This window comes from Chenopodium album, chromosome 10 (genome assembly GCF_948465745.1).
Source record: "Chenopodium album chromosome 10, dcCheAlbu1.1, whole genome shotgun sequence".
NCBI lineage: Eukaryota > Viridiplantae > Streptophyta > Magnoliopsida > Caryophyllales > Amaranthaceae > Chenopodium > Chenopodium album.
The window spans coordinates 54,114,583-54,127,804 of NC_137843.1; the positions used below are offsets into that span (position 1 = coordinate 54,114,583).

At 35.5% G+C, this 13,222-nt stretch overlaps 1 protein-coding gene across 1 annotated transcript; it reads right to left on the minus strand.

Moving 5' to 3' along the window:
* Positions 1 to 4,312: 4,312 nt before the first annotated feature.
* Positions 4,313 to 11,514, minus strand: LOC145564120 (uncharacterized). The gene is made up of 5 exons (XM_081624462.1): positions 11,273 to 11,514; positions 10,966 to 11,124; positions 10,788 to 10,868; positions 4,862 to 4,985; positions 4,313 to 4,760 (listed from the first exon to the last, which is right to left on the minus strand). The coding sequence occupies exons 1-5, from the start codon at positions 11,398 to 11,400 to the stop codon at positions 4,713 to 4,715; spliced, it is 540 nt and encodes a 179-aa protein (XP_081480588.1). The 5' UTR covers positions 11,401 to 11,514; the 3' UTR covers positions 4,313 to 4,712.
* Between the last annotated feature and the right edge of the window lie 1,708 nt (positions 11,515 to 13,222).

Here is a 13,222-nt window from a genome sequence, read left to right on the forward strand (position 1 = left end):
GGGGGATGTTTACAAGGAATCATTAAGTCTTTGAACAGCCTAGTTTCTTGGTGGATTTTTACCCCCTATGAATTTTATTTCGCATTGGAAACTATTCTAGGAGAAGTTCGAATCCGTTTCGTTCGGATATTGATCGGTCTTGGTTTGACATGGTTTACGCGTTATTGGTTCCCGGAAGAGTTAATATTCCCATTAGCTAAACCCTTTCTTACCCTGCCTTTGGACTGCTGGCAGGACTGAGCCAAGGGCACCATTAGGGGAGCCCCATTCGCGATCGTCTTTGTAGGAGAAGCCCTAGTTTGGCAGCACCTTAAAGCTAGAAATTGTGGCTAAAGTGAAAAAGAAGAAAATGGTAGAGAACAAGGTTCAATGCCTAACAAAAACAAACCTAGAAAGAACAAAAATGGACGGCTGAGAGGAGAAGAAAAAGACAAATTTTGCAATTGATAAAAAATGAGTTAAAAAAAAGTGAGAGTTACGAATAATAAAAAAAAATACGAAGTAAAATACTACATAAATAAGTGGTAAGTCAAGTGTTACGACTTACGAGTACCATCAATGAAAGACAAAAGAGTAGACCTGGCAATCCTGACCCAGACCTGATAATCCGATCCGAATAACCCGATCCATGACCCGAAATCAGTGACCCGAAATTGACCCAAAACCCGAATCAACCCGACTGGACCCATACCCGACCCGAAGTGGAACTAACCCGGTCTTGACCCGAAACCCGAAATGACCCAACCCGAAATGACCCGACCCGAGATGAGCCGACCCGAGACCCGAAACGACCCGACCCAAAGTTGACCTGAGGCCAGAAGTGACCCGAGACTCGAAGTTGACCCAACCTTTAACTTGAATTAATTGACCCAAATAGACTCAAAACCCAAAGTAACCCGAACCAAAATTATCTTATATCTGAAATGACCAGAATCTATTTAACTTAAAGACTTGACCTTAGCAAACCGAAATAGAAAAAATCCGCAATCAAATTGAATTAATTGACCCAAATCTATTTAAGTTAAAGATTTTTTTTTTCTTCTTATTGTTTTAATTGTATTTTTGTTTTTCTGTATTTTAGAATTTAGTCACTTTACTTTAACTTGTGGAAATTTGGAGGGAGGTATTCCCGCTCATAATTTACCTCTTGTCCTCATAATAAAGTACTTTTGGAGTTTTAGCCATTTGGGGGGAAGAATTTCCCGCAATTTTAACCAAGTTAAAAGTTTTATTTTGTTTCCCTCTTAAATTTTCACTTTTAAGTTGTAACTTTGTTAAAATTGAAATTTTGAAAATTTTTAATTGATCGACAAGTGTGTCCGTAATCTTACATTTGAATATGAGAATATATATTTCACTTAATTAATAATACCTCCGTTTTTTTAGTTGACACGTTTTGACTTTATTCACACACTCCTCTTTGACCGTATTTTGTGTTTTATATGTTATGAAAAATATAGTCATGTAGGATCTTGAGTTCTTTAATTGGATAGTAGACAAGTAGATAGATACAAGCATAGTTGCATAACTGCAATACTTCATAATTCATTAGTTCATTATATACTAATAGCGATGAGACATCCTATGAAGTAATTTGAACCGGAAAGTCGGAGACTGAGCTATTAAGTAGCCCAGAAAAGGTTTAATCTAATCCTATCAAGTTTGAATTTGAGATCAAATTACCTTGAACAAGGAAAACCTTATTATGAGTTTCGTTTGAGAAAACTTGAACAAGAAAAACCTTATTATGAGGTATAAGCCGTATAACTCAATTAATTAGAGCATCCCTCTTAGTTTCAGAAGATCCTGAAATTGATTCTCAATCTAAACACACACACACAAAAAAAAAAAAAAAGGTCAATAAAGCCAAACAATTACTATATTCCTTGAAAAAAGTAGCCTTAATAAATGTAGTGAGTTTTATATATACAGAGTTGAATTTAACCCAATGCATTGACCCGAATATGACCCGACTTGAAGTTGACCCGACCCGAAGTCGATCCGAAAATTGGACCCGAAAATTGACCCGACCCGAACTGACCTGACCCGAAAATTGACCCGACCCAAACTTGACCCGACCCAAAGTGTTGACCCAATACCCGACCCGACCCGATTATCAGTCGACCCGAAATCAACCCGAAACCCGAAATGACCCGACTCGACCCGAACATGACCCGATAACCTTTTGACCCGAACTTGACCTGACCAGACCCATACCCGACCCGAATGACCCATTTACCAGGTCTACAAAAGAGTAATAAAGAGCTAGCAAATAAAAGCATACATTTGATAATCAATTATTAATCTTTTGTTTTACAGGGTGGCTCTAAAGAGATAGGAAGGGAGAAATTATATTGTGCCAAAGGTCCCCTTGCAGACAGATCTATCCCCTGGAGGCCTCCAAGACTTGGATACATCAAACTGAATACTGATGGAGCTTGGAAACATGCTGAGGATGAAGGTACTGGAGGTGGAGGGGTTTTCCGAACAGACAAGAGAGAGTGGCACTTTGGTTAATCCAGCAAGTACAATGCTAAAACTCCACTTCAACCTGAGATATATGCTTTGAGGGATGGGTTAAATTTTGCTAGGGCTTTTCCAGTCAGATATCTTGAGGTTGAAACTAACGCAACTGACGTTGTTCGATCCATGATCAACAGATAACATGCACCATGAGCTAGCAGCTGTTATTATTTATATCAGCAGATGTATGAGGAACCAGGAGATGACTATCACTTTAAGTCATATTCCTAGGGAAAGGAATTCAGTAGCTCATTACTTGAGTCAACTTGCTATGCGTATGCACGGAGGCCATGTGCCAAATTACACTGTTCTGACCAGTGTCCTTGCTGCTTATGAAGCTGATCTTGCTGCTTTACAGGAAATCATTTAGCTCCTGTTGGAGCTTTAGTTATGTGTTATGTGCCTCTCTTCTGCAAAAACATTTTCTTTATTTCCTTCTGTTTTAGTTTGCTGAACTTGGTCCTTGATTTGCTTAAATTAATGAACAATAGGTTGTAATCCTTTTAGGGCTTTGCCTAAGTAATCCATGCTTCCTTTGTGTTAAAAAAAAAAAAAAGGAAGCATACATTCTACACCTTAAAGGATCGACTAATCATAATGCAAACTAGCTTAGATATTAGTTAGCATGAATTAATCGTTTATATTGTTACACAGTATGGCTAATACAGCTTAAACCATAAATTTGCTCCTAAGCAGGAATTTGCAATATATGTACCGATTTCGTAGCATATTCATCTCTAGCTAAGAGTTAGCCCTGTTCACATTTTACTAAACTGAGCTGAAATAAACTGATTGGAGCTAAGCTGAACTGAATATCTTATGAGAGAAGGAAATTAGGAGCTGAACTAAACTGAACTGAAATTAAACTAAAGTGAACGGGCCCTTATAGCTTCTCCATTAGTAGTAGCCTCGAACTATCGATTGTTAGAGAACTATGATGATCAAGAATCAAGGAGGCTTTACAACACTAAATTTTATAGCACCACCAATCACAAGCTCATAAAGTCAGAGGCTTCGTAAATCACCCCCACCCTCCGTCCCTCCCTATAATCCTATATTCCTCAACCCCTCCACTGCTACTTCCCTAAAATAAACATCAACACCGCCCTATGCATCGCAAAACGATTCTTCTCACTCCTGATTCCTCTCTCTATACCACCACCACCTCTTCCTCTAACCTTTCAAGTCTCCAAATTTCTTCAAGGGTGTGTTTGGATTGAAGGAAATGGAGGGAAAGGAAGGGAAGGGAAATGGAGAGATGAAATATCTTTCATTTGGATAACAAATGAGGAAGGAAGGGAATTAAAGGAGAGAGAAATGGAGGGATTAAATTGTTGGAAATTGATCCCTCCAACAATGGAGAGATTTGAAAGGAAAATTCAACATTCTTCCCTCCCCTCCTCTTCTCCTCCCTCCCCTTCTTTTCCTTTCTCCTTTTTTATCCAAACACAGTGCAAAGCTTCTCTTGTGAATTGGTGGTTGTGTTGTTCAGGGTGAATAAATATGTTGTAAAGATAAATTTCTATGTTGAAATTTTTATGGGATTAAGTTCAGAGATTCGTTGGAGTAAAAGAGATCATGAATTTCTGTAACATGGCGACTTTTTCTACCATTGTTTTCCTTTTTTATTTTTCCTAGATTGAGGTTTCCACCTTTCTCAAAGTCTCATCCTGATTTCCAAAGAGATCAATCTAGACTAGCCTGAATGCAAATTTCTCATCAAGTCGTGTATAAAACGGTCTTGTTCTTTCCCTGCAACCTCAGCTCTAGACTCCCACACAATACATCATAATCGATTAATGCAAGTTTGATTCACTGAACAAATATTTCTATTTTCCAACAGTATGATATCTGAGATGTTAATCTCAGTCCTGTAAATACCCTCATAGCCTGACAAAAGAGAAGGAAAAACAGGAGATATGTGACACAAAGCAAAACATTTTCCATGCCATTTTTAGATCTACTGTAATGACATCTAAGATCTTCGATTGATGCCAGCCCTCTTTGACATCAGCTACAAGAAATAATGCGTGAAAAGTCATCTTTCTTCATTCATATGTGCTTCGGCAGTGTCTGGACCAAGGCAACACAATCATAGAGAGAGATTCTGGTATGGTGACAAAAACCCTCCTAATGCATACCTTGGTGCTCTTCCCACAGCAGATACACATATCAGCAAGGTGAGAAGATTATGAAGATGACCCACGAGCATGCAGCCTCTTCCTTTCAAGTTCAAGCTAAGAATGAGACGAAAGCACAAGTCAGACTAATGGGGGCAAAAGGATGAAAATAGAAAGCGCTCATTCTCTTAAAAATCAAAAGCCTGGGTTAGTCTTACCACTTTCTTGACACGCTCATTTGCTGCCGGAGTACCTCCAGAAACAGATTCGGGAAAATATGGATGACTAACTCGTACTTGATCCATCACAACTATAATAGTCTTATCCCAGCGCACAGGAAGCCTACATAAACATCAATGAATGTGGATACCCCATCAGAAGGTGCAAGAAAAATTCTAAGATTAGGGACTAACTCAACTCTACGAATTAATCAGCTAAAAGCAGCAATGGGATAGCATTATTTGCTCAAAGTGCTGGAAACATACTTACATTACACAAAATTCAGATTTCAGAACGAGTCTTTGAGCAAATAATTTCAACAGTATAGCTAATATCAATAACAAATTAACAATCCAGATACATCCAAGCTATGTTGGAGCCCTTGGAGGTAACTGAAGGAGCTATACATAACAAAATAATGAAATATAAAGGATATTTACTACCTATAGAAGACTTGCTTAGCCATGTTATCTTCTAAGAAATTTGGAACATATGTGACATTAAACCAAGGCTATAAGAGAGTGATTGTTATGTATGAAGAACAGCAAACAATGTCATTTAGTGTACATATAATGTGAGCTCAAACCTATATAACATCATGACCTACAACGCAACAATTCTTAAGCTTAGAGTGATCAATGCTCAATGGACAAATGAGCATGCAACCCAAGTGAGCTTCACTCCAATTTCCATCAAATTTAAAATGTCTAATGAGCAAAAGTTATAACTTCTAAAAATTGATTCCTTGAGCTTTTTTTAATCCAATCATTTATGGTTCCAATGAAAGCACATCCAATGGTCCAAAGACCTAAAATCTTTATCAATATTGAAAATTCTACTAAACTATGAAAAGTTTTCCCAGCTACCTCTGAAAAATGTATCACGAGATCAATGTATGACCTTAATTTTGGAGTGAAATCATTTATATACTCATAATTCAAAAAATCATAGTGTGCTATGAGCCAATCACTTGAAGGCATCCCACCAATTTTTCCCCAGTTAGCCTGGGTTATTAGAGTCTTAAAGAGGTCAGTTTTGCCTTTATTGAGCTGATTTACAGCCTGCTTGCAGTCATATGACAGCTGCATAGCAGCTACTCCTTTGTCTTTTTCTTAGGTATATAGCATTGATAGGAGAGTCCTTGTATATGTAAAGCAGTATCTTAGGTTGTAAGGCTTTGAAGCCGCAATACTGAATTCAACAGAGATTTAATACAATCATAGCAAGATTCAGAAAAGAGAACAGATAAAAATCTGAGAGATTAGAATTTTACAATTTCCAAGTCTAGTCTCATACTTTCATACGAACTTCAATTCAGAGCTAACATGGATCAGTAAGGTCATTGACTCTACATAAGGACATTATTTCCAAAACTATTCCTTGCACTCCTTTTGTAAAATTAGTCATCCCATTTCACCAACATAGACCCTACCATAGAGCTTAGGAGGCTAGAGAAAAGGTTAGATTTTACTATGTATTTACAAGTTCCATTGCAGTCCAACAAGAGCCATAAAAACATTGAACAAGATTGTTCTAATGCAGTCAACCTTAAGTGTAATCTAGTCTATATTGTTGGTGGCCATTTAGTATTTAAGTGACACTTTGAGGACTTTATCCACTTTTCTTTTATATCTAATAGGTTACCTTTAGGCATTAGGCAACCTTTAGAATACATTTTTCCTGAGCAATAAAACAATTTTAAAATCAAAACTTAAAGTCCTTTAGTGGAACACAGTCAATCATAAGTGTGGTAACCCAAGAGTAGAATCTCTGCCAAATAACATAAAGATATTCTCATTAGATCTTCTAAAGAGCATAGATAACATAAAGCATAGAATAAGTAAATAGAATCATACAAATCACAACATCAGTAACATAAATCATAGCATAGCCAATCATCAGCATTTGCCAAACTCCCCCTATTCTTTTCTATGAAAATCATTTGCACTCTTCTCTTAGCATCAGTGATTCCATTCACCAATATAGATCCTATCTTACAACACAAGTCAGAAAACTAGACTTGCCTATACATTTTTGACATTCCAACATTGTCCAAGAAAACCCATGACAGCATGGAACAATGGACATTTTCTGTATCAGCCAATCTTATATGCAGTCCAGTCTATGCTCTTGATGGCCAATAAGTGACACGTGTAATCTAGTCTATGCTCTTGGTGGCCATTTACTGACACCGAGTATTTAATTCACTTTTTCCTTAAAAATGTTACCCAGTTATAGAAAACCTTTAAAATTCATTTTGCCTGACCATAATAAGCAACAAAACAACCACTTGTTCAAAACTTAAGTCCTACGATCAGACAACATCAAATCTAAAATCTGACCTAATGTATAACCCCAATAATTGGTATATAAAAGTGAAATTTTCCTCTAATTCCAATAATATTCTCTGTGGATCTCCAAGAGAAAAGGGTAACATTAGTAAAAGCCTCCAAAATTGGTTTCTTGGCACTCTTCTCTATATCAGTCATCCCATTCATCAAACAGACCCTATCATACAACTGTACAAGGATGGCAAAAAGGACTTGCATAGTAGTTGTGTATAGCTCATTTTCCACAATCGTCTAAGAAAAGCCAGATAAACATTGAACAATAAAGTTTTCCAATAAATCCAACTCTGATAAACCTATCATCTAGTCTATACTCTCGAAGGCCATTAAGTGACATGTAGTCTAGTCTATTCTCTTGGTGGTCATTAAAGACGCATGCAGTCTAGTCTATGATGCACTTGGAGGCCATTAAATGGCACTTGGACAAGTCCATTCACTTTTCCTTTAATTTATAAGTTATCCACTTCCAGATAACCTTTTATATATGTTTCCAGAGCAATTCAGGATCTATCATATTCCTACGAGACTTCATGAAATTCAAAATATTTCCCTGTAGCTTATTACATTACAAGATACTACAATAGGCTCCTAGGTCAACCTCACCATCAAAAAATGATCAGTCATAAGCTCAAAATTCCCTGATGCTACAATAGACTTGCATCAAATTCCCTCTAGACTTGTGTTTTGCATCAAACCTATCATCAAAAATGCACCAATATAGCTATAGTCGGGGAGTTTTGCTAGGGGTATGCAGTGCATGACATCATATATGTTGGGGAACAAAAAGATTTGCATCAAAGTTCTGATAGACTACATTAGAATTACACGGGTGTAGTCCTGGTGTCATTTCTTAGTAGTCTTAAAGGGCCAAAAAACCATCAAGAACCTTAAAAGCTCCATCTAAGGCAACTCCATCTTTGGGCTACTTTATTCAATCCTCTTCAAAAGTAGTGCTCCTACAAAGTTTATCACCGGGCAAAGTGAAAAGGGTTTCAAATAGATAAGATCATTAAGATGTGTACAGCCACAGCAATGGGATGATCTATCTCCAAAAAATCACTATATCACTCAATAGATACAAACTCTTCTATCTATTGAGTCATGCCTCTTTGCTACCATACTAAGTTCATGTCTCCAAAATTAAATATGCCATTCAACAAGTAAAATAACTAGAATAACAATTTTATCCAAAGAAGGCAGTGATTATTTGCTATAATCTAAGTGCATGCAAAATACCTATTCTTCCACATGCATAGCACACAGGGTTGAAATATTAGAAGACCTTGGGGCGTCGGCTGGGAGTAAATGAGTTCCTGAGAATCTCTTCCTTGGATTTCATATTCAGAAATAATCTCTTTACCTACTCAACAGCAAAAATATTCCAATATTCCCATTTGAATATGTGATTTCTCTTTCAACATAATCTCCTCTCTCTTTCTTAAAAAAAACACAATGAATGATGCTCTAAAATCCTACATGTATTTTCAGTTCAGGTCAAAAAATACTAATGGTCTTTCCAAAGTTCCATACAACTTGCCATTTTATTGATTGCCAAATTACATTTATCTTTCGGACATATTGGTTTTTTTTTTTTTTTTTTTTTTGGGGGGGGGGGAAGGTACAGATGTCCTTTAACTATTGCTTTCAATCATTCTTCTGTTAATGCTTTAGAATGCAAACTTGAATATTAATAGAAGAAATGCAGACTGCTATAAAATGATCTACAATCAGCAGAATTGTCCCAACTAGTTTATTACACATGTCTTCGAATTCTAAAAATAAAAACCCATATTAGAGCACTGAAACATACATCTCCAACTAAAACAGTGTTCTATTTTTAAACTTGCATTCAACAGGTAGACTGTATTCAAGTGAAAAGATATACGGCTGCACAGCAGTGAAAAGCAAAAAGAATCTAACATTCTAACAACACAGAGAAAAGGCAAGAGGAGAAGCACATGATGAATTTCATTGCCCTCTTCTGAATAATTAGCACAAATACATAACATACAAGTTTCTATAAAATTTTGAGATACGTGACCTTTTATAGATGATCGACGCATTTCAAGAACAAATCTTTTATTACTCCGAATGTATTGATGCTTCAGAGAAAGAAATGTGGTGAATTTTATCCAGAACCTTTATGGCAATGGTGCTTCACTGCTTCCCTAACTAAGAAAATAAGTTGGATAAAGAAGGCATGTTCTCAGTTCTTTTATTTCATAACAAGACTTGACTTCAACAGGTTTCAGCCCACCAGGTTCCTCCAAGACTACGGAATTCCAATGTTTTGTAGTCTAGCCTCTTATCTATAAAGGTCAAAAGAGATACCAAGTACCCCTCCATCCCAAATTGTAGTTCAAGCTTCAAACTAGCATATGGCACACGCGCACGCACACACACAGATAATGAGTTAACTAGAAAAGAAAAGTCATGAGTAACATGTTTTGGGACATCCATTTTAGGCAAGTGTGATATGTAGCATGAAATGGAGGAAGTAATTCTAGAGATGCATCCAAGGAACTTTCAACAATCAAGCTAAGCTTTCCAAATCCAATTGCCTTAAGTCAAATAGCTATTTCAATGAATTATCACCTAGTAAATGATCTTTGCGCTCTGATCCAACAAGAGAAAAGGGAGCTCCTCCACTTGAGAGGCAATGTAATTAAAGTTAATGGGACATGTGAATTGGGCAAACTTATGTATCTCATACTATAAGCTCCATCCACAAATATCACCATTCTTAAATGGCAAAGTGTATACAACCTTCAAAGTCAAGCTTCTAAATCATTAAATAAGTTCACATAAAAATATACGGGACTAATATTGTCTCCCTCAAAAGTCAAGTTTATCAGTATATTGGTTTACATAAAAATTGAACAAGCTAAAAATTGTCCCACACAAAACCTAAGTTCGGCTATATATGAGGAGGAAGCAATTTAGAGTCTTCAAATGCAATCATGTAGAAAACTAATTATACTAACTAACATTGTCAAGACTAGAACAAGCATACATAAGACTTTTTCAATTTCATAACCTTAATCCAGTGAGAAGTGCCAAAAGCAATTAATTCTTCCAGTTTAAACTTATACACCACCCTTGATAACAGTTATTCCTAGGTCCTTTTACAATTTTCCAGGCTCATACCTTCAACACTAGAACATTCCCCCAATGACCCTAAGAAGAATATAACAGCCAGACAACATATTCAGGCTTCATTCAAGCAAAGCGAGAATCTGCAGAAGAATCCAACTTGTCAATAGGTTCAACTTCTAAAAACCAACTGAAGTTTATATAAAGACCATTATTAAAAGGAATGTAATAACACATCAGTGAACTTTCATTGTTATGCAATGACACCAAATTAGACCAACTAGACAAAGGCTCAAAATTTTTATTCCGAAGCCGCCTTTCTAAGGTTGCATACATACCAACCTCCCTTAACCCCTACTTCATCACAATCCTCACTATGCAGTAACAATTACAAGATGCATGCCATGTCATATCAATTTAACAAAAGAAAAATTAAACACTCAAATATCACATCAACAAAGAGAGAATCAAAAGGGCACATTACGTTTTCGACAAAGCATCAAAAATGTTCTGAGCTTCAGCCGTCACTCCCACTCCAATCCTCTCCGCTTCAATCTCCGCTTGCCTTGAACAACAACAATTAACAGCAAATCATCAAATAACAAAAAAAAAAACGAAACAAAACATTCATCCCTAGAATAACACCCAACAAAAATACTAACCTAATAGCAGATTCCTCTCTAGCTTGAAGAGAAGAAAGATCGAGATAACAATTTTTAAGATCAAGGGGATCTTCAGCTTGGCGCAAAAATGTAAATTCTTTAATATAATTAGCCTTCAACAACCTCAAATTTTTTCGAGGTCCAGATTTTGAACCCTCTTGTGAAACCCCAGAAAAAAAACCCAGGTTAAGGAGCACAAGATAATCAAAACCCAGATAAAATTTCACAAAATAATCAAACCCCAAAGTCAATTAATTGCAAAAATACATGAAATTGGGAAGAAATCAATTGAAGAAAGAGAAGGATATGAAGAACGAGGACGTTGGAAGCTCGATCAAAGGTGATGACTTGGGCTTCGAATTCGTCGCCTAATGTAGTCTTTATTGAGAGTACACATCCGATTGCGAATTCTTCAGAGTCCATTGTCATCGCCATTGTTGTGTGAATGTTGCGCACCGATTTTCAGCACTTTCGAGTGTTTTTCTGTAAAAGTTGCACTCCAAAAGAGGGGGGTAATTGAGAAGAGAAAAGGAAGGAGAAAATTTTGGAACTATGACAACTTGACAATCGAGAAATGCTGTGACTGTGTGCCTATTTAGTTTGTATACATTTTGCTTACTCCATTTTTTTTAATTGACATGTTTTGACTTTCGATATTATTCACTTCTTTTACTTCGTTTTTCTTAAATCAACTTTTACTATGACAAAACATACACTTATGTAAGAACATGATATCGTGATATTACATTTTATTCTAGATTTTCATATCATGGATTTTTTTGTAAGTTATTTCGGTTATCAAAAATATTAATAGGTCAAATTATCATTCATAATGTTTAAAAGGTATTTCCCGTCAAAAAAAAAAAATGTTTAAAAGGTATTTAAAAAAAGACTAAACAAGTGAATGGGGATAATAATGTTGTCGTGACAAATTGACAATTGAGACATGTTGTGATTGTGTGCCTACTTGGTTTGTATACATTTTGCTTACTCCATTTTTTTTTAGTTTACATGTTTCGACCTTCGACATTATTCGCTTCTTTTACTCCGTTTTTTTAAAACAACTTTTACTATGACAAAACATACACTTATGTAAGAACGTGATATCGTGATGTTACGTTTTATTCTAGGTTTTCATATCATGGATTTTTTTTGTAAGTTATAAATTCGATTATCAAAAATATTAATAGTTCATATTATATATTCATAATGTTTAAAAGGTATTTTAAAAAAGACTAAACAAGTGAATGGGGATAATAAAGTTGTCGTGCATGAAATGGTTTTCTCATAAACGTCTTGAGTTTTTGGATCTACTTAGATGGAAATGCCTGATTTAGGCAGAACTACCTAGATTTTCCAAAAAAAAAAAAAAAAAACCTAGATGTTTCCCTTTTTTTATTAAACTTGATAGTTAGTAATATTGTAATGCCTCAAAAAAAAAAAAAAAAAAAAAAAAAAAAAAAAAAATTATTATTGTAACTATTTTGTTGATGGTTGTGTGAAAAAAAAAAAAAAAAATTATTATCATGGTGGCGGTTGTTGTTTTGATATATTGTACTTATTGTTATTATTATTGTTGTTGTAAGTAGTATTATTAATATTAATATTTATGTTATGATTATATGGTTGTTGTTGTTGTTAAAGTGTTTATATATAACTTTATTGTTGTTAGGAAATATATTTTCAAGGGGGTCCGACGGGACAGTCACAGCCATTAGACCCCCGGTACTCAACGGGATATCAAGATCCAGTAGGAGGACATCAATTACTCGGGAGAACCCTCCGTGTATAACGGAGAGGATGAGGATGATGCAGGTCACAGCCTTGGAATTTCATATGGTGTACATGGGTACTGACGAGAGATTTCAAGGTACTCAAAATTTGTAGTTGGACTTTTTTTATTATTATTTGTTTAACTTTCCTTTTATTATTTGTCATTGGACTTTTTTTTATTATTATTTGTTTAACTTTCCATTTATTATTTGTCGTTGGACTTTTTTTATTATATTTAATTTCTTTAACTTTCCTTTTATTATATATGTTCATATTTCGATGGGACAAACTAAAAAGCTAAGCTTTAGAAAAACAATTCCATTCATCAATAACTAACAATATTAAACTAGAATTGTATCACATTAAATTGGTCATTGTGCAATTAATAAATCTCACATGTTCCTTCACGCTCATATCAGCAATATCGCTGCTCTCATTCAGCAACACTCGCCTCGCGATTCTTAAACCAATAGCCTACAATAGG

Coding starts and splice junctions, on each gene's coding strand:
- LOC145564120 (XM_081624462.1), bottom strand. CDS start 11,400: ATGGCGATGACAATGGACTCTGAAGAATTCGCAATCGGATGTGTACTC. Junction 11,125..11,272: donor TCCAACGTCCTCGTTCTTCA/TATCCTTCTCTT, acceptor TGGGGTTTCACA/AGAGGGTTCAAAATCTGGAC. Junction 10,869..10,965: donor AGAGAGGAATCTGCTATTAG/GTTAGTATTTTT, acceptor TTGTTGTTCAAG/GCAAGCGGAGATTGAAGCGG.